The sequence below is a fragment of the Triplophysa dalaica genome, chromosome 6, assembly GCF_015846415.1.
Source record: "Triplophysa dalaica isolate WHDGS20190420 chromosome 6, ASM1584641v1, whole genome shotgun sequence".
Classification (NCBI taxonomy): Eukaryota; Metazoa; Chordata; class Actinopteri; order Cypriniformes; family Nemacheilidae; genus Triplophysa; species Triplophysa dalaica.
Window position 1 is genome coordinate 24,057,479 of NC_079547.1, and position 24,487 is coordinate 24,081,965.

General features: G+C 36.5%; 1 protein-coding gene and 1 pseudogene across 1 annotated transcript; both read left to right on the top strand.

Moving 5' to 3' along the window:
• The first annotated feature begins 970 nt into the window (after positions 1–970).
• Positions 971–5,286, top strand: LOC130425020 (immunoglobulin-like and fibronectin type III domain-containing protein 1; annotated as a pseudogene).
• Positions 5,287–19,213: 13,927 nt separating this feature from the next.
• igfn1.4 (immunoglobulin like and fibronectin type III domain containing 1, tandem duplicate 4) lies at positions 19,214–24,077 on the top strand. Its single transcript, XM_056751050.1, has 16 exons — positions 19,214–19,242; positions 19,350–19,539; positions 19,717–19,830; positions 20,021–20,189; positions 20,276–20,548; positions 20,628–20,966; positions 21,075–21,199; positions 21,276–21,417; positions 21,498–21,791; positions 21,876–22,175; positions 22,247–22,426; positions 22,675–22,803; positions 22,904–22,983; positions 23,083–23,275; positions 23,377–23,670; positions 23,743–24,077. Exons 1-16 carry the CDS (start codon positions 19,226–19,228, stop codon positions 24,075–24,077), a joined length of 3,174 nt encoding a protein of 1,057 aa, XP_056607028.1. The 5' UTR covers positions 19,214–19,225.
• Positions 24,078–24,487: the final 410 nt, after the last annotated feature.

A 24,487-nucleotide genomic window follows, 5' to 3' on the forward strand; every position in this document is an offset into this window, starting at 1 on the left:
GAACAAAACGTGAAACATTTTGTTGACAGTCAATGTCACAAAATGAGCTTATGACCAAAACATTGCGTAGTGTCTTATGTTGTGTCTTAAAAGTATCCTTTTCGAAATTTTAAAACGTTAAAAATGAGATTGCATCTTTTCAACACAGATAACAAAGACAAGTTCCTATTAGTATTTTGGTCTTGTTTCTTAGCATGAAAAGCTCAGCATCCTGAAAAGAGTACTGTAGCTTAAAAGCAAAGGTAAGAAAAGATTATGTTCTCAAAAAACACCTTGAATTCATTTTTGTAACCAAATATGAAATAACTGTTCCTGTTTGAAGTACAAATATAACTGCATTTCATGAGTTTAACTGCTCAAAAAGAGAAAGAAATCGCCAATGGAGTCAGAATATGTTATTGAATCTCTATAATCTATATTCGGATCTGTATATTGCTGAAATGCTTATTTGAAGAACAGATGTTCTCTCTACTTCGGAAAATGATTTTGTGCCATGAAAGAGACCTCAGACTTTTGGACTCCGCTCTTCATTCTGACTAATAAACTTAAGTCCAGAGATCACTCAAAACATGTCACCATTGCGTGCCACCGGGACGTGTTGATCTCTTTTTAATTCACAGAGCCAAAATGTGAGCGACAGCACCTGACGTCCGACAAATGAAGAGTGTCAGGCCGGGTCTCTCTTTAACTCAATGTCACCTGCCTCTCATATTTCCTCAAAAATGTATCAGGGATAGTTTACATAAGCGTTGAGAAGAACATAACATGAACTGTCTGACCAATCACGACGGCACTTGAGTCAGAAGAGAATCTGGACGCTGCTCATATTTCCATGAATCACCAACACAGCAGGAGTCTGTATTTACACTGAAGGTGTGAGGAAAAATAATGTCACCAGCTATAATTCTTTAAAGTGATCGAGTGATATGAAGAGACGAGAAATGCAAGATGAATGATTTGTAGACGGAGAATGTTTGATCGGTGTGGGCGAGAGGTCATGTGGAGACCAGAAGAGAATGTTATTGCTCAGGTGTTGCTCTTTTATAGCTCAGTTCTCACTCATCTGTGTTTCATTTAAGAATCTCAGATGTTTGGGTAATATTTCTGGATTTGGGTAAATGTGATGAGAAATATTTCATATAGAGATCTTCAACAATGTAGACTTTTGATCGCAGACTTGACAAATCTGAGTTCAGTTTGAGACATGGTTAAGATCTCTTCTGAAACTCTAACAGACACATTTGGGAGATGTTTTTCAATGCAATCTCATTGTTGTCTGGGAGAAAAAAACGGAGATGTTAACAAGACGTGTGATTTTTCTCTCTATATCTGTAGAAAATTCACAGGTGAGGTTCTTTAATGTTTCAATCTGTTCTCTTAGAATGATGTTATTATAATAATAAATATTTGTTGAAGATTATTTACTTTTCTTCTTAGCAATACTGAGATTGAATTATAGCACAAAGTACATTTAAGGATGAAAAAAACATACAATATAAGATATCAAGCTAAAATAAAAATATATAAGAAACAACAAACAAACAAAACACCCATTTACTCACACACATAAACATAAATATATATATATATATGTATATATATATGCCTATTTACATGCCACTATACAAATTTCTTTAGAAAATATATTATTCTTTCAAAATGACATAACTGGGGTTAGATCAAACTTAAGGTCAAATTAATGAAATGGTATCTCCGTTTCAAAAAGGGGTCAAAAGCGTTGATTTACAACGATATTTCTCATGATCACAAAACCTCTCGTTCTGTGGGACAGCAGCAGAAACAAAAACTTGACTCGCCTGTACAACTTTTAAAGTGAAGAATCACCATTACCCGCCAAAGCAATTTCTGCTCTGACAGTTGCAATGTCTCCAAAATTACTGGTCACGCTTTCAACGCAGAGACACATTTTTTCTCCTTGTCACCGGGAAGATCTCAATCCATCAGGCCATTACAAATACAGTGGTTATGTGGAAATGCAAATTTAAAACAATATTTATCATCTGTCATGGGATACAGTTTACTTGCCTGGAAAATAAAAAAGGTCCTACACTGAGCAAGCGATGACCCCTACAGGTTATTTACTGCACTATATTTAAATAACAGTAACACTAAAAGATGAAAAGCACTTTTGTTTTTTTACCAGTTAAATGACTTCTGCAACAATTTTACCTCATTGCGATATACACTAAATCGGCCACATTATTCTCTACAAAGTATATTAATTAAAAAAAGTTAGTAAATATTACTGTCTTTTTATATTTGCAAATAAAATTTCTGTTAATTGGAATCAAGAGAAAAGATCAGAAAAAAATGTGGAAGTACCGGCTTGACCGGATCAGGTCAAGGTGAAACTTCAGTGTTCATTTAACTTCAGTATAAACTCCTCTAGTGATATTACATTTAATATTTTTAAAACGAAAGAATATATAATTAATAATAACTAATAACTAATAACTAATAACTAATAACTAATAACTAATAACTAATAACTAATAAATAATAAATAATAAATAATAAATAATAAATAATAAATAATAAATAATAAATACATAATTTACCCTGGAAAAAAGAAAGTCATACAAGTATGGAAAGACATGAAAGGGAGTAAATGAGAATATTTTTTTAAATGAAAAAAAAAACTTTTTAGACATTCATTGAAAATGGTTTGGTCACAATGTGTAGTTCTGTTATGGTTTGACTGTAATGGGCATCAAAAAGAGATTCAAAGGAGTGATGGTCACACAGCCTGTGGAGGAGCTTCCAGAAGGAAAGACCCATCCGGATTAACCGCAAACCCATCGCTCTCACCATTCAAGAAGGTCTTTTTTTACTTCTCTTACAAATATTTTGAATGATCACAATACAGTTTTTTATCATTTGTGGTATTGGTCTGTTTTGTCAAAGAAAAGTTTATAAAGAAATTGAGTCGTTTTACAGGTAAACTCGCTGTCTTCAAGTTCATTGTGATCGGGACCCCTCTCCTACTGTAACGTGGGCTACAAATAATGGGGATATTTCTGATCCAGAGAAATATCAAACCAAGTGTAACCCTGTTTCTTGAGAGCACACTATGGAGGTTAGCTGTGTTGAAAATAAAAGGATATTCAAGTATTTCTATTGCTAATCTGAATCGTGTTGTGTTTCACATGCCGAATGTTTCTCCAAACCCAGCGGATACCTACAAATGTTTGGCTACAAAGGCGATGGTCACGGTTGTCTTGAATGTAATCAAAGGTACGTTACTTCATCATTCTTTACAGAAACTCATAATTCCGACCGTCTGTGATGTTTGTCCTTTTTATATTCAGTGGGATACAAGAAGGACAAAGCAAAGCGGGAAGCTTGTAAGTAGAAATAATCTTCCCCGTAGCTTTTATGTAATTGCATGTTATGGTGATATAAATGAATCAGTGTTTATTTTCTGACGTTTCAGACACAAGTGATTTGAACGAGCTCAAGGCTGTCCTGAAAAGAAAAAGGTGTTGTTAATCTTCTGATGTAAACCGAAAGTTATTTCAGGCAATCTTCGTGACTAATGCATCGACGATGCCGCATCGGCCATTTTATTATTTTATTCCAAGATATGAACTGGTGAGGTTTGAGAGAGGAAGGAAGATGTGGTCCCCCAAAGCTTTAATAACGTTTGCTGACACAAAAAAGGAAAAAACAGTGGGAAATGAGTTTTAAAAGTTTGATATCCTCCGTTCTTAAAATATACTCCATAACCTATAGCTATCTACCTTTCATCAACCGTGAATTGACTTTGAGCCCTACAGTAAAGTTCGTCCTCAAACCAAAGCTGAAAAAAAATCGACCCGATAGGACAGAATACAAGCGCATCTGCGCTGAAAACAGGGCGACGGACTTCCGCTGGATGTTTTATAAACTCAATCGGATTAAAAGAGAGAGAGAAATAGAGCAAGCCGAGTTTATAAAATCTAATGATGAATTTCAAGTGTTGTTCGTAAGTTACATGTGAAACGGTGATGTTTTTCTGTCAGTTTGTTCCTCAGCATGGTGAGATGATACCATATTCTCAAGAACTCTATTTAGAAATGAAGCACAACCTGAATCAAGTAGGCAAGAAATACATCTTCATCATCAAAGACCTTCTCCCAGGTGATGCAGGACTTTACCAGTTGGATGTAGAGAACGCCAACCGGTTCTCCACTCAGTTTAAGAGTAAGTCAGCTGCATAAACTGGTTTGCTGCTGGTCTCCCAGTTCCTTCAGGCTAATCTGTTGAATGGTTTTCAGTTTGCCCAGTATGTGACCAGTTTGCTGATTGGTTAAATGAGGGAAGTAATGTCTGAAAACCAGCATTAACCAGTTAGAGCCTCTGGTTTTAGATTGGTTTAATATATACTCTTTAACCAACATAATCTCATGGCATTTTGCAACTGGTTTACAAAGTGGCAAATTTGTGGATTGTACGTTTTGGTATAATTCTAATCATACAAATGTATAAAATTGTGGGTTTAACTAGTTACTATATAATTTGTAATTGTAATTTTATAACTTTCCCTTGAAAAAGTAAAGTAAAGGATTACTCTTATTTTTTCTGTAATTTAACAGTTACTCCTGATGTTATTAAACTAAATACTGTGTGTAATATATGTGTTTGCAATCGTGGAATTGACATCAAAATTCAAAGTTTAACTGCTTTAATGTGTAATTCTCAAATATGTATAACTTTGGTCAGTTATATAATACTACTTTATGTAGTTATATTACTTATTTGAATGAATTAAAAGAGTCGTTTCATGTCTATCCTTGAATCACTTAACTAATCGAGGTTGATGTAGGATATAGAAAGTAATTAGTAATAAGTAATTAAATACTTTTCGGAGAGAGTCATTTGTTCAGTAATCTAATTACACTAGTGAATTTGTAATTAGTAACTAGTAATTAATTACTTTTTCAGAGTAATTTACCCAACCATAAAATATAAAAACTTTACGTGAGGTCCAGTTGGTTTCATCAACTTCTTTGAGTTTAAAATGACACTCATCTAACACTCAAACTTGTAATTCCAACGGTGGATTTTCTGGTGAAGATAAAGGATGTGAAGAACATAGAGAGGGATTTCATGCCATTTTTAAGTGCGTCCTCAACAAACCATTATCCAAAATCATGTGGGTGGAGAGGGACCAACCAATTAGAAGCGAGAGATAAATATGACATCTGTGTGTCCGAAGAAAAACTCATCCACAGGCAGGTGCTGAAGGACTGTAAGCAGATGAATAACGGCATGAAGTCCTGTTAAGCCTGGCTTATAGTGCAAGGTAAAATTCAAGAATATTTCTTACTGTTTATTAAGATCAGTTTGGGGAATCTGATATATTTTAGTGTTTAATATGGTAAAGATGATTCATTATAATGTAACTGGGCCAGAAAATAGATCATTAGTCATTGCTCAATAGTCTCCCCAAAAAAATATACTGAATTTATTTACTGTATAAATGTTATTTATTTATTTAAGCTGATAATTTGTGTTTATATAAAGCTAGACTTACTTAAGACAAAGCAGCATGGAACTTATTAGACAAGCTTTTCCAGCACTAAATGTGGTACATTTTACAGTAGTAAATCTACATTTTCCAGAACAAATATCAAAAGTAAACATTCTTAAATACTTATGTATATAAGGGTAGTTGACAAATACATTGTGTCCGGTGTCACATAGCAACAATTTGGAAAACAAACAGTAAACAATATGTTATTTTATAATATTAATATTGATAATAGAAAAATAAAAAAATAAAGATTTATATTCTTTGCTTTTTTTGCTGTGACACCATAGGACACATTTATGGTTTCTCTGTTTTACTACCCATACATGAGAAGCAAACGACTTGAAATATTATGTTTTGTTTTCTGAATATGTAACAAAATAAAGTTTTTACTAAAACTAAAAATGACTGTGTTTTTAGGCATAAACTCACTTAATGCTTAAAGACTTAAAATCCTATTTACTAAATAAGTCATTTTGCTTCTCGGGTAAAAAAATTTTTTTAAGAATGTTAAGATATGTTGGATCTGTAAATATTCTTAAAACAAAATATTTTTTTGCGGTGTGATAACAATTGTATACTGTCTGTAAACATTTGAAACCAAGCCGATGACACGCTAGAGGTCAGAGGCAAAAAGAAGCCCAGAAAAATGACGGCAAAAAGTAAGCCTCGGATCGGCAGGTGAAGCTGCAGAAGGAGTGAGAGGAGAGAATAGCAGCTATAAAAACAGCCTGTGATGAGAAACAGACGTCAGGTGAGGTGAACAACACTTCTGTATCTTCTGTGAATAATAATGGAGCACAGAAAGAGAACAGGGGAGGATCTGAAGACACGGGACAGGTTAAAGGTTTACAATCTCTTACTAAGACTGGAGGAAAATAACACAGGGAAAGGATGATAACTCAATTGAATTGTTATACAGTAGCTTAAATTCGAAATAGAAAGTTCAGTGTAGAGTGATTCAAAGTAGGGAAGGAGCCGGGAACCGGAAGACAGGTAAATCACTTAAAAAAAAAAAAAAAAAAAAACACGGATGTAAAAAGACAGCCTTTCTTTAAAAATTAAAAAAAAGGCTTCTCAAAAACTACTCAAGAGTATTATTTACTCGTTACTTTTCAGGCAGTATTATTTAATGAATTAAGAATAATTATTAATAATGAAATTTGGAGATTTAAATAGAAAAAAGCTACTTTTAACAAAACACATCTTTACCTTACAGAAAATGTACTGTGAGCCATTGAAATTGGGTGAAAATGTAAAAAAAACGCTGGCGTAGGCTGGCATGAGTTAATGAGTTAAAACCACTTCTTTTGATGTAACCGATCGAACTGTGAAAAACTGAATGTTACTAACAACATTATAACTGGTAATGCACAGTTTGCGAAACTGCTTCGCATGCGTTCCCTACTTACTTATAAGGGCAGAGCACTTGATATAGAGACTTTGAAGAGAGGAGGACAATTGTATCTTATGATATAGCCGTTTGGATGAAACTTGGCGAACGAAGTGATACAGGAACTCAATATTTCTCCAAATCTTGGACGAGCCTTAGTATTGTGTCCCTTTCCCGCAGTGACTTTCAAGTGCTCAAAACCGCACCCTGCCTGCAGCACTCGTTCGTCCACCTCCACTATGATGCAAGTTTTCTATGAGTGGACGGGGTCACATGACGGGACTGATTATTCTCTTTAGCCAATCACATGACAATGAAACATAAAGTAGCGATGATAATGTGAGGAAAAATAGCGCAGTAAAAGTACCGATACAGCACTTAAACTGTACTCAAGTAAAAGTACACTGTTTTGAAACTACTTAAAAAAGTACAATTCCTGAATAAAACTACTCAATTACAGTAATTTGACTATTTGTAATTCGTTACTTTCCTCCACTGCTTTCATGTCATTAAAAAAAATGTTGGGAATGACATAAGGATGAACTAATGAATTGCATTTTTTAGCTTTTTAATGAACCATCCCTTTAATGCCTCGCCATGTCTAATGATCCAATGAAATTGATAATCATTCATACGTCGCATCTATTTATATTTATATGCAAAGATAATACGAGCGTTTCAGCCCCCTAGATTGAAAGACAAGCATAAATGTATGCAGGCGTCCATCATTTTTCCATGCAATGCAGGAATAAAATCTGCAGGATTTTCTGGAGACAATGTCTCAGACAGGGGTGGTGTGACTGCAGTTTCTGATCCAGGCTGACTCGGGCGGTAAGATCTGTACTTCTTATAAAGAAAGCCTTCAAAAGTTATTAAAATCATTTTCAGTACGTTGGCTTTAAATAATAGGAGCAAGTGAAGTGTCACCAGCATTTCTCTGCGGTGTTGGTGTTAAACCACAGTGTGGCACTCTATGAATGATATCAGCAAGGACACGACACAGTAATTATTCTCTACAGCTTCAACTAACAAGATGAATAGTGTGTATGGGAGGAGAAGAGTCATTTGGGCAGTTTAAGCGAGTGATTAATAACTATCTAAACCTTATTCATTAGCTTCCATTTGGCGACGCCGTGATTAACAACCCAAACGCTTTAATCTTAGAAATATGCATGATGCCCGACTATTGTTTACTGCTTGATGCAATTTTTATTATGTGATTTCTGTGAGTTGTGGATGAGCTGCAATAAAAGCCATCAAGTAACACATTTTTTTTTATTTACAGTGATCTGTCTGACACGAACCCACACTTTAAACACCCTCATGTCATTCGTTTTGTGTTCATACAATGGAAGTAAACGGGGTCCAGTTTTGTTTGCTTACCAACGTCCTTCTTTTGTGTTCTGCAGATGAAAGAAAGTCACACCGCTTTGGAATGACAGGAAGGTGAATTAATGACGAATTTTCATCTACCTATCATTATGTCATCACCTCTGGATTCATTTAAGAAGATCAGCTTCACTTCACCAGTATACTTTCACATGTTTAGACTGTCATGGGTGAACCAGCTGAACTTACCCGTAAACTGATCGCTGATAGTGTTGATGGCGTCTGGTCTAAGGATGGAGAGAAGGTGAACACATGGTAAATTGAAATGAGCAATTATGAATAAAAACTTGCATCTCACCTGTTTACATTGACTAGTTGTCCTCTAATTATGACGTTATGAAAGCTAAGGATGGAGGAACACAAGTAAAAAATAAAAGCTGCAGAGATTCAGATTCAGAGCAGAATGGGTTTGAAGTGAATGAGTGCCACTGAAGCCACGGTGAGAGTCGGCGATACTGGAGGTTTCTTTTTACATTTACATTTATTCATTTATCACACACTTTTATCCAAAGAGATATACATGCATTCAACATTTTGTTTTTACAAGGCTAAATTATAGCATTCTCTTTTAAAGGCACCTTACTGTATGTATAAACAGCCATGGAAAAATTAAGAGACATTTCAAAATAATTAAAATATTTAACATTTTACTATAGGTATATGTTTAGGTTAAATCATTTTTTTGTTTCAAACTACAAACCATATTTCTCCCAAATTTCAAATAAAAGTATTGTTTCTGTTTGCATTTAGTTGCAGAAAATGTAATCTGGAGAAACAGTTGGAAATGACAGAAAAGATGCGCTATATTTTTGCAGACCTCAAATAAGTTTACGTTCACTTTTGAGCAATAAAAACAGTCATTTTTCAGGAAAAGTTTAAAATTATTTTTTATGTGATAAGCTCAATTTGGAATAGTGTCTTTGAACTTTTTCCATGGCTGTATTATCAATAACTCAAATATTCACATCTATGATTATTCCCTAATACTTTGTGATCTAAATATCGGAAAAGCTTCCCAAATTTGATCCTGTTGATCGCCACAATTCCTTCAAAAGTGTGGTAGTGAAAGTTGGCCGAAGCGCTTCCTTCAAAATGACCTTCCCAGCACAAGATTCGGAGATCAGCTGGTTTTTGACGGTGGCAGCATAAAAATAGTCAAAGCTCTAATCCATAGCCGTCTCCAGATAAAGGACTGTCGGCAATCCGACTCCGGGGAAATTAAAATCCATCTTAAAAACCCTTTCGGTACTGCCGTGGCCTTTTCTAGGCTCATTGTGCTTGGTATGTTTCTATTCAGCTGTATTTCACATTCTGGAATAAATATGTATAAGCTATAAATATTTATCACATTTCCTTATGCTATATTAACTCATGCCGTCGCATTGAATTGAAACACGTTTTTCAAACACCCCTCACAGACAAGTCCGGGCCCCTGCAAGACCCGATAGAAGTGAGAGACAGCTCATCGTCTGTAATTGAGTTGAAATGGAAGCCACCGGGTGACACCGGAGGTTCAGATGTGACAAACTATCTTCTGGAGCGTCAGCAGGTCGGCCAGAATATGTGGAAGAAGGTGTGGGATGGTTCAGCTGACCGCTTGTCCTTTAGTTCCATGTTGCTCATGGAAAGAAATACAGAATCTACGTGGAGAACCCTGAGGGAGTGAGCAATCCTCTGGAGACAGGAAACATCATGGCTGGAGCTCTGTATTACAAGCTGCATGGAAATTGTGCACCCAAAACGTCAATTTCTGTCATTTTATTTACTTCTTTTTATTATGTTATTATTGTCTATGAAACACAAAAAGGGTTTGTTGAAAAGCTGGCATTCTTTTGTGCCAGTGATGGTAACATTTATTTTTAAACGTCAATCTATGTTGACAGTATTCCCTGGCCAACCTACACCTCCAAAGGTGGTCAGTGCTTTCAAAAACTGCATAAAAGTCACATGGACTCGACCCGAGAAAGATAGAGGAAGCAAACTTTTGGGTAATCAGCTGGAGTAATGCAAGAAAGATACCAACCAGTGGGTTATTCTGAACCCAGTCAGTGATCCCATTCAAGGTAACCTTTGTTCTTATTCCTACTTCACAATGACACAATAATATACAACATTGATATGGACTACACGGCTAGTTTGAAAGCTTGATTATGATTGGTCAAACACGACTTGGCAGGTTCTTTATTCCCGGATGCAGCACATCATTTTGACAGGTTTTTTTTTAGATATTAAATATTAATATGTCTTTTAATAACATATATGACAATATATTTACAAAAGATTAAACCAAATTGCCTGTTCGTTCATTTGAACGTTGTTTCTTACCTTAAAAACAAAAACGGATTTTCCTTTCCGAAGGTCTGCATTCTGTAAAATTGAGCTATTCAAATATTTTAATTTCACATTTCAAGTCTAGTTTTTTTCTTATGTGGCAAGTAGCCATGTAATAAGTGCAATAATGTACAAGCGGCCAGCATTATCGCAAAATAAGCCCCTTCAAAAGGATACAAGACCTTATTTCTGCGATAATAACCAGATGCCTATACATTATCCCTTAGTTACAAGAGTTACTCAGCACTTCCCGACACTTAAATTCTGTTTTTTTTATAGTTGTTGAAGTTTGAACAAGAATGGACATAGGCACGAGTTATAAAGCTTGATCTGAATGGCAGAGAACATGTACAGCAACATCTAAATTTAGATACAGTTACTGTAGATACATTTTCTTTACATGCAGTACTTCTTTGTTTTTAATTCAAATAAAATATCTACAAAATGTTTGGTTATTATTAACTCAGCGTTGGGTCCAAAAGGGTAAAACCCAAGCACTGGGGTAAATAAACCAAGCAAAAGCTTTATATTTGACCCATCAATGGATTAAAACAACCCATTGTTGCTTAAGTTACAACACAATGGTTGAGTTTATCCCCTTTTTTGACCCAACCTTGGGTTGAAAATGACGGCATATTTGTGTGCATTTTTTTGGTGTAATAATATGATATAATAAAATACTATTATTTTAAATGGTATTAATTCATATTATGGGTATCAGGTCTCAAACAACCCTCAGATCAGCTACCTTATCTCCTCTCTATCCATTGTCATATCTGTTTGTATTTTTTGTAAGAGATCCCTCACCAACCAAACCGCCGACCCAAATGTCTCATGAACTAAAAACTACATTGGTTTTAAAAGTTTCCCCTAAACTACAACTGCATGGTGATCTTCTTGTAATTTCTGCACCCCGCAAATGCTGCTTCCAGACATTTCATATATTTCAAGAACACATTGATATCAAAGGCGTCTAAGTGTCTTGAGATGATGCTTTCCACTAATGGAATTAATGCAACACAATCTCATCCATGATTAAAGGCCCGCTTTGATTTTCTTAGATACCTCCTCGTGAAAAAACTGAACATTTCAGATAATCGCAGCTGTAATTGGTTACTAGTTATTTATGGGGGTTTTTTTTTGTTTTATTTATCAGCGTTTTGCCTTTAATCTACAGGACAGTAGACATAAAGAGAAAAATGTTAAAAGGGAGATTAAATTGGGCCAGAATATCAGATTTGATATTATAATACCTATTGTTGATACACATTGTGCCACAGTTCCTTTTACAGATGTATTTCATCCTAGGGGATAACAGTAGTCCAAAAGTTTGAGACAACACCAAAAATATGTACTTTCTCTATTGTTGCATTATAACAGTATTGACAATATTATCGATATTTGGAAATATTGTGAATAATTCAGTGCCAATATCATACTGACACTCTAAATTATGAGGTGGTGGTTTTGCACACGTTTAACATATTAACAAAGTTACAAACTGTTACTGTTCAGTAGATATTACAATATTTCTATATCATGAATTATTTTGGCCATGATAATCGTGCAGTGAAAATCTTATATTGTGACAGACACTTTTTTATTTTAATTGTTAAGCTGGTAATGTTATTTGTGATGACAGTAAAGTGATCTCAGGTTGGCACAGGTATCAAGTATGCAGTATGTCCGATTATGAGTTCAGAGTATCGGCTCTGTCAGCAGCTGGAGAACCAAGTGCTCCATCCGTCATGGTCTGTGATAAAAACCCCAATAAGTATGTTCTTTTCATAATATTTTATTAAAAAAATATTTTTTTTTCCTAAAATAGATTTTACGCTACGTTGGGAGTTTCATTGATTTTAATCGCGTGGTAGAGTTTTATAGTGGAAAAGGCAGAAGGAGTGCTGCGTCATGTGTGTGTTGAAATGGCGGCCTACACCACTAACTTTACAGTGTGCTTTAACACAACCGCGTAAGTGAAGGATACTAAAACAGAATGCACTTGTATGCAGAGAGAAGATAAGAGAGCGCGCTCTTAAACTTTCACTTTATGATGGTGAAACTTTACAATCAATACGCGGGTCACATGCATATAGAATCGTGAGGGGCGATCCATACAGAACACAGATTAACTCCCAGCAGCTCCTTTACACAACTTATTATTGTAACACATTATTTTTTGCATAATAATTGGCTAATTTCAAATCTGCTGCAGAATTGTAAAAAGAGTCACGCATCGTCAGGAGCTCATTACGATGTATCGCCATATCGATATTTTGAACACAGCCCTAGTTTTGTTTAATTTAGTAAAGTTCAATTTTAAATAACTTTTAATTGCATTCAATTCCATTCCATTTTCTACCGCTTATCCGAACTACCTCGGGTCACGGGGAGCCTGTGCCTATCTCAGGAGTCATCGGGCATCAAGGCAGGATACACCCTGGATGGAGTGCCAACCCATCGCAGGGCACACACACTCACTCATTCACTCACTCACGCACACACTCACGCACTCACACCCTACGGACAATTTTTTCCAGAGATGCCAATCAACCTACCATGCATGTCTTTGGACCAGGGGAGGAAACCAGGGTACCCGGAGGAAACCCCCGAGGCACGGGGAGAACATGCAAACTCCACACACACAAGTCGGAAGCGGGAATCGAACCCCCAACCCTGGAGGTGTGAGGCAAACGTGCTAACCACTAAGCCACCGTGCCCCCCCTTTTAATTGCATTTCTAGCAAAAAATGTATATTATCGTTTTTATATGAGATTGGTTACTGCAAAGACGTCTTCCATCACGCTTGCCTATGAAGCTGAGCTGCATTCGTGCACAAACTCTGCCTGCGAAGTCATTGCCAGTAGCTATTTGTGACCAAGCTGCAAGCTTTTTTTTTACTAAAATAGCACCAAGTCAAATGTGAATGCAGCCTATGTATCATAAACACTTGTTAATCAAAAAACTTTAAAAAACTTTATAAAGCCCCATTACACCAGTAACAACAACTATAAAGTTAATCATGTTGTATTATATCAGCGTCCACAGCAAAGGACAACGATGTCATACTTTTTCTGACACAAGTCCTTTAAATTTAAATAGTTTTGATTGGCTGTCAATATTTCATCGTTCATCAGAAGAAATCAAAATCCCGACCATATAATGATCCTCTTTATAATTGTAGTTGTGGTGTTGACTCTGCTATTATCTTACTTTGAATTTTTTTTTTTTTTACTTTTTACAGTTATCGTTCTTCAAATGCGCAGGCCTTGGATTACTAAAGCAGATTTGCGCAAAACAGTGATGTCAGTTATGTAGCCTTCTCACTTTGCAGCTTGCTCTGTGGTACAAGGTGCTATTTCATGTCACAGGCTCAGGTTTGTGTTTATTGTGTTTCTGAAGTCCAGAGATCGTCTGCAGGCTACACCCAAGCACATCTGCCCGGCTCCAGAGTCTTAGACAAGCTGTCTGGGCACGTCAAGCCTGGTAAACCCATGTCAATGTAAAACGAAACCTACCCTTAAGCCACACGAATATATTTTTTTACAAGGCCAGGAGTTTCATATCGGCATAAGCCCCTGAATATGGTAAATATATCCATAAGGGCTTTATTTTGGGATATATCACAAGATGTAGGGAGGAAAATCACACCTAATATCATTAAATTTGGAGAACAGTTGATAAGCCGCCAACTAATGGCACTGTTTTAAGAGGCATTTTAGATAGAATTGAATCATCAACATGCAATATGTCCGGTCATGTTACAAAAGAATCGTCATCCTTCTGTAAATGGAAAGCCATTGAAAATGTGACTACGTTTGGGAACCTGATGTGACACATTAATGTGGATCCAATAATAATTAACGTTACATTGAATTTACATGCATGAAATGAATTCACATGTGATGGTGATAGACCTTTCAGTAGCAAGACCAGCACCAACTCAACAGATCAACATGACTTAGATCATAAAAAACGATTGGGTAAATTCAACATCATTCTTTTTTACAATGGATAAAACATCATACACAAGGACAATATAAATATGATATATGACTATGAATATGGGGGCTGGACGCCCTCCCCTGAGCTGTCCAAATAAAAGCTATAATGTGACAGCTGATTGATTCAACTGCATTCGCTCCACCAATGTTCTTCAGAGAACACGCCAGATTGACGCAGAGCCAGCATTCACATTTAAAGGTGAGTTTATTAATTTTCATTAAAAAAAAAGAAAGACAATATTATCTGAGATTGACAGATCGCTCAGTAGTCAATCGAATTCACACCATCTCATCACTCCACCACATCACCTGATGGTTTTTGTCATGTGTTGTGAATGACATTACTTCTATTAAAACTTTCATTTTATTATTTATTACTCAAACATTCTTGGATATGGCGCCTACAATTTTGTGCATTTTTATACAAAATCCAAATGCAAAACCAATATTTTTGTCTTGATTTCCAGTAAACATCTTTGAAAAAGCACCGATTTACTTGAGAAGCAAAACGTGTTGTCTGAGATTATAAATGAAGGTTATTGTTTTTACCCCACTGGCAATTTGTTTTTTCTTGTTTTCGGCATGAATCTTAGAATTTTTTGTGAGATTTATGTAAATGAAACCGTCTTCACAAAACAATTGAGATCGCATTTTCTTAAAACAATTCAAATGTCATGTTGTAAAGATGTCTTGATAGTTTTACTGAAAAACAACTCAATTGTGAATAAATTGTAATATCTAAACATGAATTGACCTATAGCAAAAGCTGTTTTATACATACATTGGTTGGTTTTCAAAGCATTTGGCTTTGTTCCACTATGTGTTTCTTGTACAAGAGTGAGAGACAGACAGAATGATAGATAGATAAAGAGAAACAGAAGACTTTTGGAAAGACTTTCGTACGGATTGACTCCAAACCCCTCAAGAGCAAGTGACAATGTCCAGGAAAAATGAGCAATCTTAAACGAGGATTACAAGACGCATCATAGCGGGCTTTTACTGGAGGTTGGTGAAGGTTATTTCGAATGCTTTTCGGCGAAACGCATTTACTAAGCACAAGACCAACGTGTCACATCCTTCTGGTATTGATGTAGGCTGACAGATTATTACCAGTATTCCGGCTCGCGAGCAATCTGAATAGACGAGTTGCCATGGCGATCAAACAATGTTGTTTTGTTCGTCTGCGATCTGTCAAACGTTGGATAACAGTTTCTTTCCCCTTTGGCCTTGTAAAAGCATTGCTGAGGAGCCTGCGAATCTAAGAACGTCATTAAGTGTTTAACTGCCAGTCTCGCGTTACTCCGTATGCGATATCCATCACATCAAATTCTTAATATATCTTTACTGGCTGACTTTTTGAAGGTCACAGACTCGTGTATCTTCCGTTAAGAGAGGCCATTAAGAGCAAGACGGATGAGTTTAGGAACACCTTTAATTACACTTCAGGCGAGGGGCATGTTCTGTACCTGCTCGGTGAGATTCAAGATCTCATCTCACCTAATTTAAAGTCGAGATTGTTTGAGAAATGCAGGAGGTGTTATTGCGCTGAATGATGGAGGACACATCTAGTGTTTTATCGATAAGAATCAGTAATGGTTAGTAGTGCAAATGCAACACGTTCTTTAAATACCTGAGATCCATCAAACTTAACAGGTTCCTGCCTAATTGGTAGAGCAATTGTGCTAGCAACGCAAAGGTCATGGGTTTGGGATCAGCTGATGACATGCTGATAAAAATCGTATAATGTGAATGCACTGTAAGTCACTGTGGATAAAAGCATCCACCATGTTCATAAATGTCAATTTTATGGCATAACTTTACGTTCACAAGAATCCTACTGCTGTTTATCGAGCATGTGCTTATTATCCAGCCAAAATGATGATTGTATTTTATTGCTTGATTTGTTGAGATTTTTCCTTATAGTAGATTCAGCGTTTTGTTTCCACATGGAAGCCCCGCACATGCGCAATTTCAAACAGAAGTCTCTATCAAGTCAAATTATGATATATTTGTTTTTTAATTATAGGGCTGTTAAACGATTAATCGTGATTAATCACATGCAGAATCAAAGCTTGCCTTTTAACATATAAACACATTCACTTGCTTGTATTTAGGAAATATTTGCATGTATATGATATATCATTTAAATTATTTATAAACATTTATTGATTTTTAAATGTATGTATGTACATATGTGTATGCGTTTATAAATAGAAAATGAATATGCACAGTACACAGACATATAGCCTATCATGTAAACACTAACTTTTATCAATTGATCGTTAAACAGCCCTATTGAAATATTAAACTTTTTAAATAAAATGAATTCATATTTTTTATTTTATTTTTTAGACAGCATTGGAACAACGTTGAATTAACATTTTGGACATGTCTCAACCTGCAGAGATTCCCACTGATAAAGGTAAGCTGTGTTTGGTTCAATACATTGTAGTTTGCAAAGAGTGCAGTCATTATCACAAAATGTTTTGCATCAGCCATTGGTTGAATAAATTAAATACACAAACCCAATCATAGGTTTAAATTAACCTAAAAAAATTCACATCTGATCCAACCATGGGTTTATACAACCCAGTATAGGTTCATTTAAAACCAACGGATGGGTTAGTTCACATTGGGTTAAAAACAACCCAGCACTATTAAAGTGTACATTTAAATCCAGTCCCAGACAAATACATTGAGAGACAAGTGGATATACCTGTATTGAAATGTCTACATTACCAGTTGAAATTGTTGGAGTATATTTAACCACTGTAATATAATAATGTCCTCTTACTGTTCCACCAGGCAAGCGCAGGAGGTGTTTGAATTGTTATTAGCCTAGATTTACTTTAGGGTCCTGTATCCCTTTTATATGTTTTGGTTCAAACTTAAAAGGGTACAACGCCCTCATGTGGCCAATTTGAATAAAAAAAATTTTAAAACAACATCTGCCATTTCAGTTCTTTTGGGGAAAACACCCCTGCTGGAAAAAAACTACAGAAAAACATCCACAGAAATTACAATGGTATTAATGTTTATAATGGGAATCATGCTGCTGGTTTAAACGGAAACTGTAATGGTCTCTGCGGATAGGAACGAACAGCACCCCGTTAAATCCTAGTTTATCAAAAACACACTACATTAACTCTTTTTCTTTACTGGTACTTTTTTACATTTTAATAGTATACAGCTGAACCACAATAATAAATTGTTTAATAATCACGACATATTATTAAATGACTTGTGTACATCTTTCAAGTGGAGATCAAGAAGAGGTCAAGGATGCCGGGTGTTATGATCACCCAGTATGTGATGGAATTGCCTCGTGGAAAAACCACACCTGATTTCACCAGGAAACCCATTGCACTCACAGTCCAAGAAGGTATCTTTATGATAATGTTGTGTTTTTAAGTCCAACTATTTAATTTTATACAGGGTAAAGATTAACTATGCTTGCCTGTACAAAAAATAAGCTTATTCAAGTATGCTATTATTATACTTTTTTAAAGCTAAAACTAAGAAACTATACTTTCATTTTCTTTTTTAAATACTTCTAGGAAAACATTGTTGCTAACTAGCTATACTCAAAGTTTACTGTAACACTTAAGGTATACTTAAAAGTACACTTGTACATAAAAAATTGGGACACCTTAGTACAAAGTATTATTTAAATATTGAAGTATACTCAGTACAAGTAAGTGCTAGTACTTAATAAAGTATACTTATTAAAAAAAAGAACTTGTATACTTATTTTTGTAGGGACAGCTTTGTTATATTTAAGCAGTTTCCATTTAAAAATCACCTGGAAGCATCAGATGTTGTTACAGAAGACCAACAAATAACATTTAAATATAATGCAAGTTTAACTTTTTTTACCGCAGGCAAAGTGGCCATTTTCAAAGCAGTAGTGAGTGGAGATCCAGCACCGACTGTAACGTGGACAGCCAACAAGGGCGACACGTCTGATCCCGAATTATATAAGACAAGATATGACCAAAGGTCTAGAGAACATACTCTGGAGGTAACATACAAAGTGACACCATTTTTTATGAAAATATTTATATAATAAAACGATTGATCTCTTAACAGTGAATACCTTTTAACATCATTTTGCTCACCACAACAGATACCAAATGTGAAGGTAGAACACGCCGACACGTACAAATGTTTTGCCACAAATCTGTACGGGAAAGCCACGTGCACGGTCACACTAGGTGTCATGTCAGGTAGGCCATAAATATATGTGACAAAGCATAGGGCCATACGATATTAAATATTGATATTTAATATTACCTGATTCCATTTTTTAAAGAGAAAAAAGAAGAGATCAATGAATTTAATCTGTGGAAAGAAATTGTGTTTTCTATGCAGTATTCTTGTTGTAATTCTTTGTTCTTTATTTTAGTTGGATTCAAAAAAACACAAGCAGGTTTGTCCTTGACAAGATTGTACTGTTTGCGATATGGTGTTCTTCATTTTGTATTTTTTTTTTTTTAAATCATTTCAAGAAATGAAATGTTATTCTTTGTTGTTTGTTAAGATGCACAAACAAATGATCCCGAAGACTTCAGGAAAATGCTTAAGAAAACAAAGTAATTGCTTTATCTTCTCAAATGCTCTCATAAAGATAGGGGTTATGATAAAAACAACAGTGCTTGTGTGATTCCTCCTATAAAAATGACTGAGCTGTGTTTTGTAGAATTGCCAAGAAGAGGAAAGAAAAACCAAAGAAAGAGGGAGAGATTGATCCCAAATTCTGGGAAGTGATGCTGAGTGCCAAAAAATCTGATTATGAGCGCGTCTGTCATGAGTTTGGAGTTACAGATTATCGCTGGATGCTGAAACAACTTAACCTAAAGAAAAAGGAGAGAGAGGATGAACAAGCCAAGGTGATGCTCAGAATTTATTCTTCTAAAATTACAGACAAACCCTTACAAAAATTGCTCAATTGATATCAGGTTTATAAATGAACGTTCACTCAATATTTTCCAAAAAAACTTTGAATGCTTCTTTGTTTTTATGTGTTAGGATGGGAAACGTACAACTTTTCTATTTGTGTCCTACAGGTGGTCGAGAAAGTTGACAACATGAAACCGATTGAAATAAATACAAGTGGCAGGGCTGAATTTGAGTTTGATATGAAGCTCAACGACCCAAACAGTAAAATATTTGTCTACAAAGTAAGCTCAACTACTTATCAAAGAAACAAAAATTCCCTTCTTTGAACTTAGAAACAAGTTGATTCATTTTTGTCTATAAATATAACCAATAATTTGTTACTATGCAATATACAATTTAAATTGGATTTTACTTTGTTTACATTTAAACATAAATATGATCATTAACCTCCAACTCTTGTATGTTTTCTAGAACGGTGATATGCTTGACTTTGGAGATGGATCAGATGATTCTTCAAAACATAATATGAAGAAAACTGGTGATAAGTACTTGTTTAGTGTCAACAATGTTAGTCTGAACGATGGTGGATTATACCAAGTTGACGTTGAGGATGTGAACGTTTTCTCAACAAACTTTACAAGTAAGAAAACATTTGCATTAAAAATTAAAACATTTCTTTCTTTCAATCATATTTGTAAACATCTGCTTTGCTATTTATCCCCACAGTTCCGGATGTGGAGTTTAACGGCATGCTTAAGGATGCTGAAGCCGTTGAAGGACATGATGCTGTGTTTGAATGCGTTCTATCTGGACCTGCACCACAAATCACCTGGTGTGCCAATGACGTCTCTGTTAAACATGGAGACAAGTACAACATCACAGTCTCAGAGGACAAGCTCACTCACAAATTAACAGTGAAGGACTGTAAACTGGACGACAAAGGCGTGTATACAGCTATCGCTGGGATTAAATCATCCAGGGCCACTCTTGCTGTTGATGGTACTTGTAATTCTTATACACAAATGTATTCTTCTACAAGACTGTACATGTTAATTGGTCAAATATTGTATTGCTATAGAGGATCCTAATGCCCGGGGGAAAGGTCGAGGTGGTGTGGGTGAAGGAACCAATGATCTTGCAAGACGTCTGGCAGATGACCAGGCTAGGCTGCAGAGAGAAAAAGACGAAGCGTCCAGAAGAACCAAAAGTGGTGATGGAGGGGATGGAAGTGGAGGTCTTGGTTTTGGAGATAGTAGCGGAGGAGATGAAAGAGGGAAGAGTGGACTGGGAGGTGAAGGTACAAACAGTGATGCAAGTGGGCAGCATGGAATGGGGAGAGGAGATTTAGTAGCGGATGAGTTGGGAGGCATGGAATCAGATGTGGTAGGATCTAGTGGAACTGCTGGAGATGGTACAGGTATGTTTGTGACATTGTACCTGTTGTATTTTTAGCAATTTTAAAAACGTTACGTCCAATAGCATAAAACACAAATGGCGGTAACCCATTGGTACGTTTTCTGTTAAGATGGTAAAGTTGGCTTTGCAAACGGGTTGTCAGACATAAACGCCCTCCGTGGCAAGTCTGCAGAGCTTGTGTGCACACTGAATACTGACAAAGTTGATGGAGTGTGGTATAAAAACGGAGAGAAGGTATGTTTGCTTGTATTAGCTTTACATATGACTGGATTTGCTGACCAGAATAACATTATTGTTCATATTTCATCAGCTGACTTCCACAGATGGAGTGACGATTAGTAAAGATAGCTGCACTCATAAAATCATAATCCAAAATTGCAATGACACAGATGCAGGTCTGTATGAGTTTGAGGTGAATGGTTGCAGGACACAGGCCATGGTGAGAGTTGGAGGTAAGTACAGTATTCCTTTTTAAACTTGAAAGAATATTTAAAAAAATAGTTTTGCTAAAAATTACTCCTGTATTTTACAGATCTTCCAGAATTCGATCCTGATGCCTGGCAAAAGTTCTCCAATCCTGTGATGGTAAAAGCAGGTCAGAATGCATCTTTTAAAATGTCATTTCCACCAGAAGCCTCTCTGGAAATCAAATGGTTTAAGAAGGGCTCTAAACTTCATGACGGTGGTTCGGTAAAAGTGTTAAACAAATCCAACCACAGTCATCTTCAAATCAAAGACTGTCTGCGTTCGGACACTGGAGAAATCAAAATACAGCTCAAAAACCCCTTCGGTTCAATCGAAGCCGTATCAAGTCTTATTGTTCTAGGTAAACAATATTTGCATTTTTGTCTTCACCAAACTGCTGACATTCCGCTTACAACAGTAGTTAAAGCATTTTTGCCCCTCACAGATAAGCCAGGTCCACCGCAAGGCCTGCTAGAAACAAATGAAAGTACATCCTCAGACCTTGAATTGAAATGGAACCCTCCAAAAGATGACGGTGGCTCCGAAGTGACAAACTACATAATTGAGCGCCAACAGGTCGGCCAGAATACATGGAAAAAGGTTGGTGATATTTTATCTAACCATCTTACCTTCAGAGACAGAAGTGTGTCCCTTGGCAAGAGGTACAGCTACCGCATCTACGCCGAAAATCTCGAGGGCATCAGTGAGCCGATGGAGACAGACAAAATCATGGCTGGGGCTTTAAGTAAGAAACTGGATGCCTGTTTTTTTTATTTTGAGTCGTGTCAAGGTCATCAGACATTTAATCTATCGCAGTGTTTCCTGGCCCACCGGCCCCTCCAAAGGTGGTCAGTGCATTCAAGACCTGTATTAACCTCACATGGACTCCACCAGAGGAAGATGGAGGAACTAAAATTTTGGGCTACCTGATGGAGAAACGTAAAAAAGATACCAACCAATGGGTGACCTTGAACCAGGTCAATGAACCCATTCAAGGTACAGCATTTTAAACCAAAGAGCAGCTAGTTAGGTTGTCCTAAAACAAAAGAAAAACAATTTATAAGCAAAAAGGTTAATATGATCAGCTGTAAAAAAAATAAGTTGGTGACATTATAACCAAGTTTCGAGAGCCATGTTTGAAATCCAACTTTGTAAGGAAACTGCTGAGTCTGGAATCTTAAAACCAACTAAGACCATTCAACTGACACCAAATTTGTGCAAAAAGTGATCTGTGCTACCCACAGGTCTTAAGTATGCAGTGAGGGATGTGTCTGAAGGGTCCGAGTATGAGTTCAGAGTATCAGCTATTAATATGTCTGGTGCTGGAGAACCAAGTGCTCCATCCGTCATGGTCTGTGCTAAAAACCCCAACAGTAAGTTAAAACCAGATTACCAAGTAAGATTGTCCAAAACCAATTTTATCTCAGGTCATATCATAATTTTGTAACTTGCTTGTGCCTGATCACATTTCAGTGAAGCCCTTCTTCAAAGATCCTGAAGGCTTCATGGTTGTGAGGTCAGGAAATTCCATCAGAATCAAAATCAATTATGAGGTAAGGGTTCACACCTTCAAAATAAAACTTACACTCTGCATCTATCTACTCTATTTTCTTCTATGCTTAATCTTTAAAATGTTGATATTCAACATACAGGCCTCCCCAATGCCAGAGATTCGATGGCTAAAGAATGGTGAACCTGTATCTCCCTGGAACCAGATCATTAATACTGATGGCACATCAACGCTTGTCGTACCCTCATCAAAGTACTCAGACTCCGGTGTCTACACCATTGTGGCGAAAAACTCAAGTGGGCAGACCAGCTTTGACATAGAGGTCAGAGTAGCAGGTATAGTCTAGATATGTCATATCATATGACCTAAGTACAAATAACAATTGCACAAATATTTCACAGGATTTAATAATTATTTCTTCTCAATGTGGCCACAGATGAACCCAAACCACCTGGCCCAGTGGAACTGGAGCAGGTGGTTCATGGTAAAGTCATCATCACATGGGCTCCATCTCCAGATCAGGAGAATGATGACCGACTGCATTACCTGGTCGCAGAACACAACTCCAACACCCGCATTTGGCGCACAATATCCGACCATCTTTTCAGTACAACCTACACTACCAACATTCAACCAGGTCAAGAATATCACTTCAGAGTCTATGCAAAAAATGATCTAGGACTTTCCGACCCTTCGGATTCACCAACATGGGGCTTCAACAGCAACAGAGGTAGGTTGCAGAGCCATAACCAGTTTACCCTATGGTGCTATCCAATTTTTCTTAAATTCATGTTTTATCTAGTTTCGGTACCCTCAAACGTTTCGGCCATGGTCTCTTTGGAAAGGCCACCTTCTATCCTGGTTCCACTGAAACTCCACACTCCACCGAAAGGATATCAGTGTTACATGACCTGTGCTGTCCGTGGCAGCCCCACGCCACACGTCGGATGGTATCATAATGGGATATGCATCAATTCAAACCACAACTACTACATCACAAATGCTTTTGGAGTCTGCTCCATGTACATCCTTAGAGTTAGGGACGAAGACAGCGGCGAGTACAAAGTGGTGGCAGTCAACTCGCTTGGAAGGGCAGAATGTTCTACCGAATTAAAAGTGAAGGGTACAGTATCATAGTTGCAATGACCATTTCAAAGTGTTTACCACAGTGACCTGATTTATTAACGTGTTGATTTGTCCTTCATGAGTGAGTCACGCTGCTAATAATTTTGAACGTGGTTAGGTAATACAAACTGCCAGTTTGGTCTATAGCCTGTGCCAGGGCTTGTCAAATCTCGGCAGTCAATCATTTTTATGCAGCCTCTTGATTGATTGTGATGAAATCACCACTCTGCCATGTCAAACCCATCTGATGTATTTATGTAAATAAGCAATTGAGAGATCTTCAAATAGAAAAGAAGCACTGAAGTTCATTACAGGGTATTTGGTCGTTCACATATTATCTTATTTCCTTTGTGTTTTATACCTATGTGTTATGTCAGCGAGCTTATTCCTCAAATGAAGTGATTCTATGAACGTCCAATAAA

What these genes read in the sequence shown, in the direction of transcription:
- igfn1.4 (XM_056751050.1), top strand. An exon ending in AACTGCTGGAGATGGTACAG is followed by an intron (nt 20,967 to 21,074) that starts GTATGTTTGTGA and finishes TTTTCTGTTAAG; the next exon opens with ATGGTAAAGTTGGCTTTGCA. An exon ending in GGTATAAAAACGGAGAGAAG is followed by an intron (nt 21,200 to 21,275) that starts GTATGTTTGCTT and finishes ATATTTCATCAG; the next exon opens with CTGACTTCCACAGATGGAGT.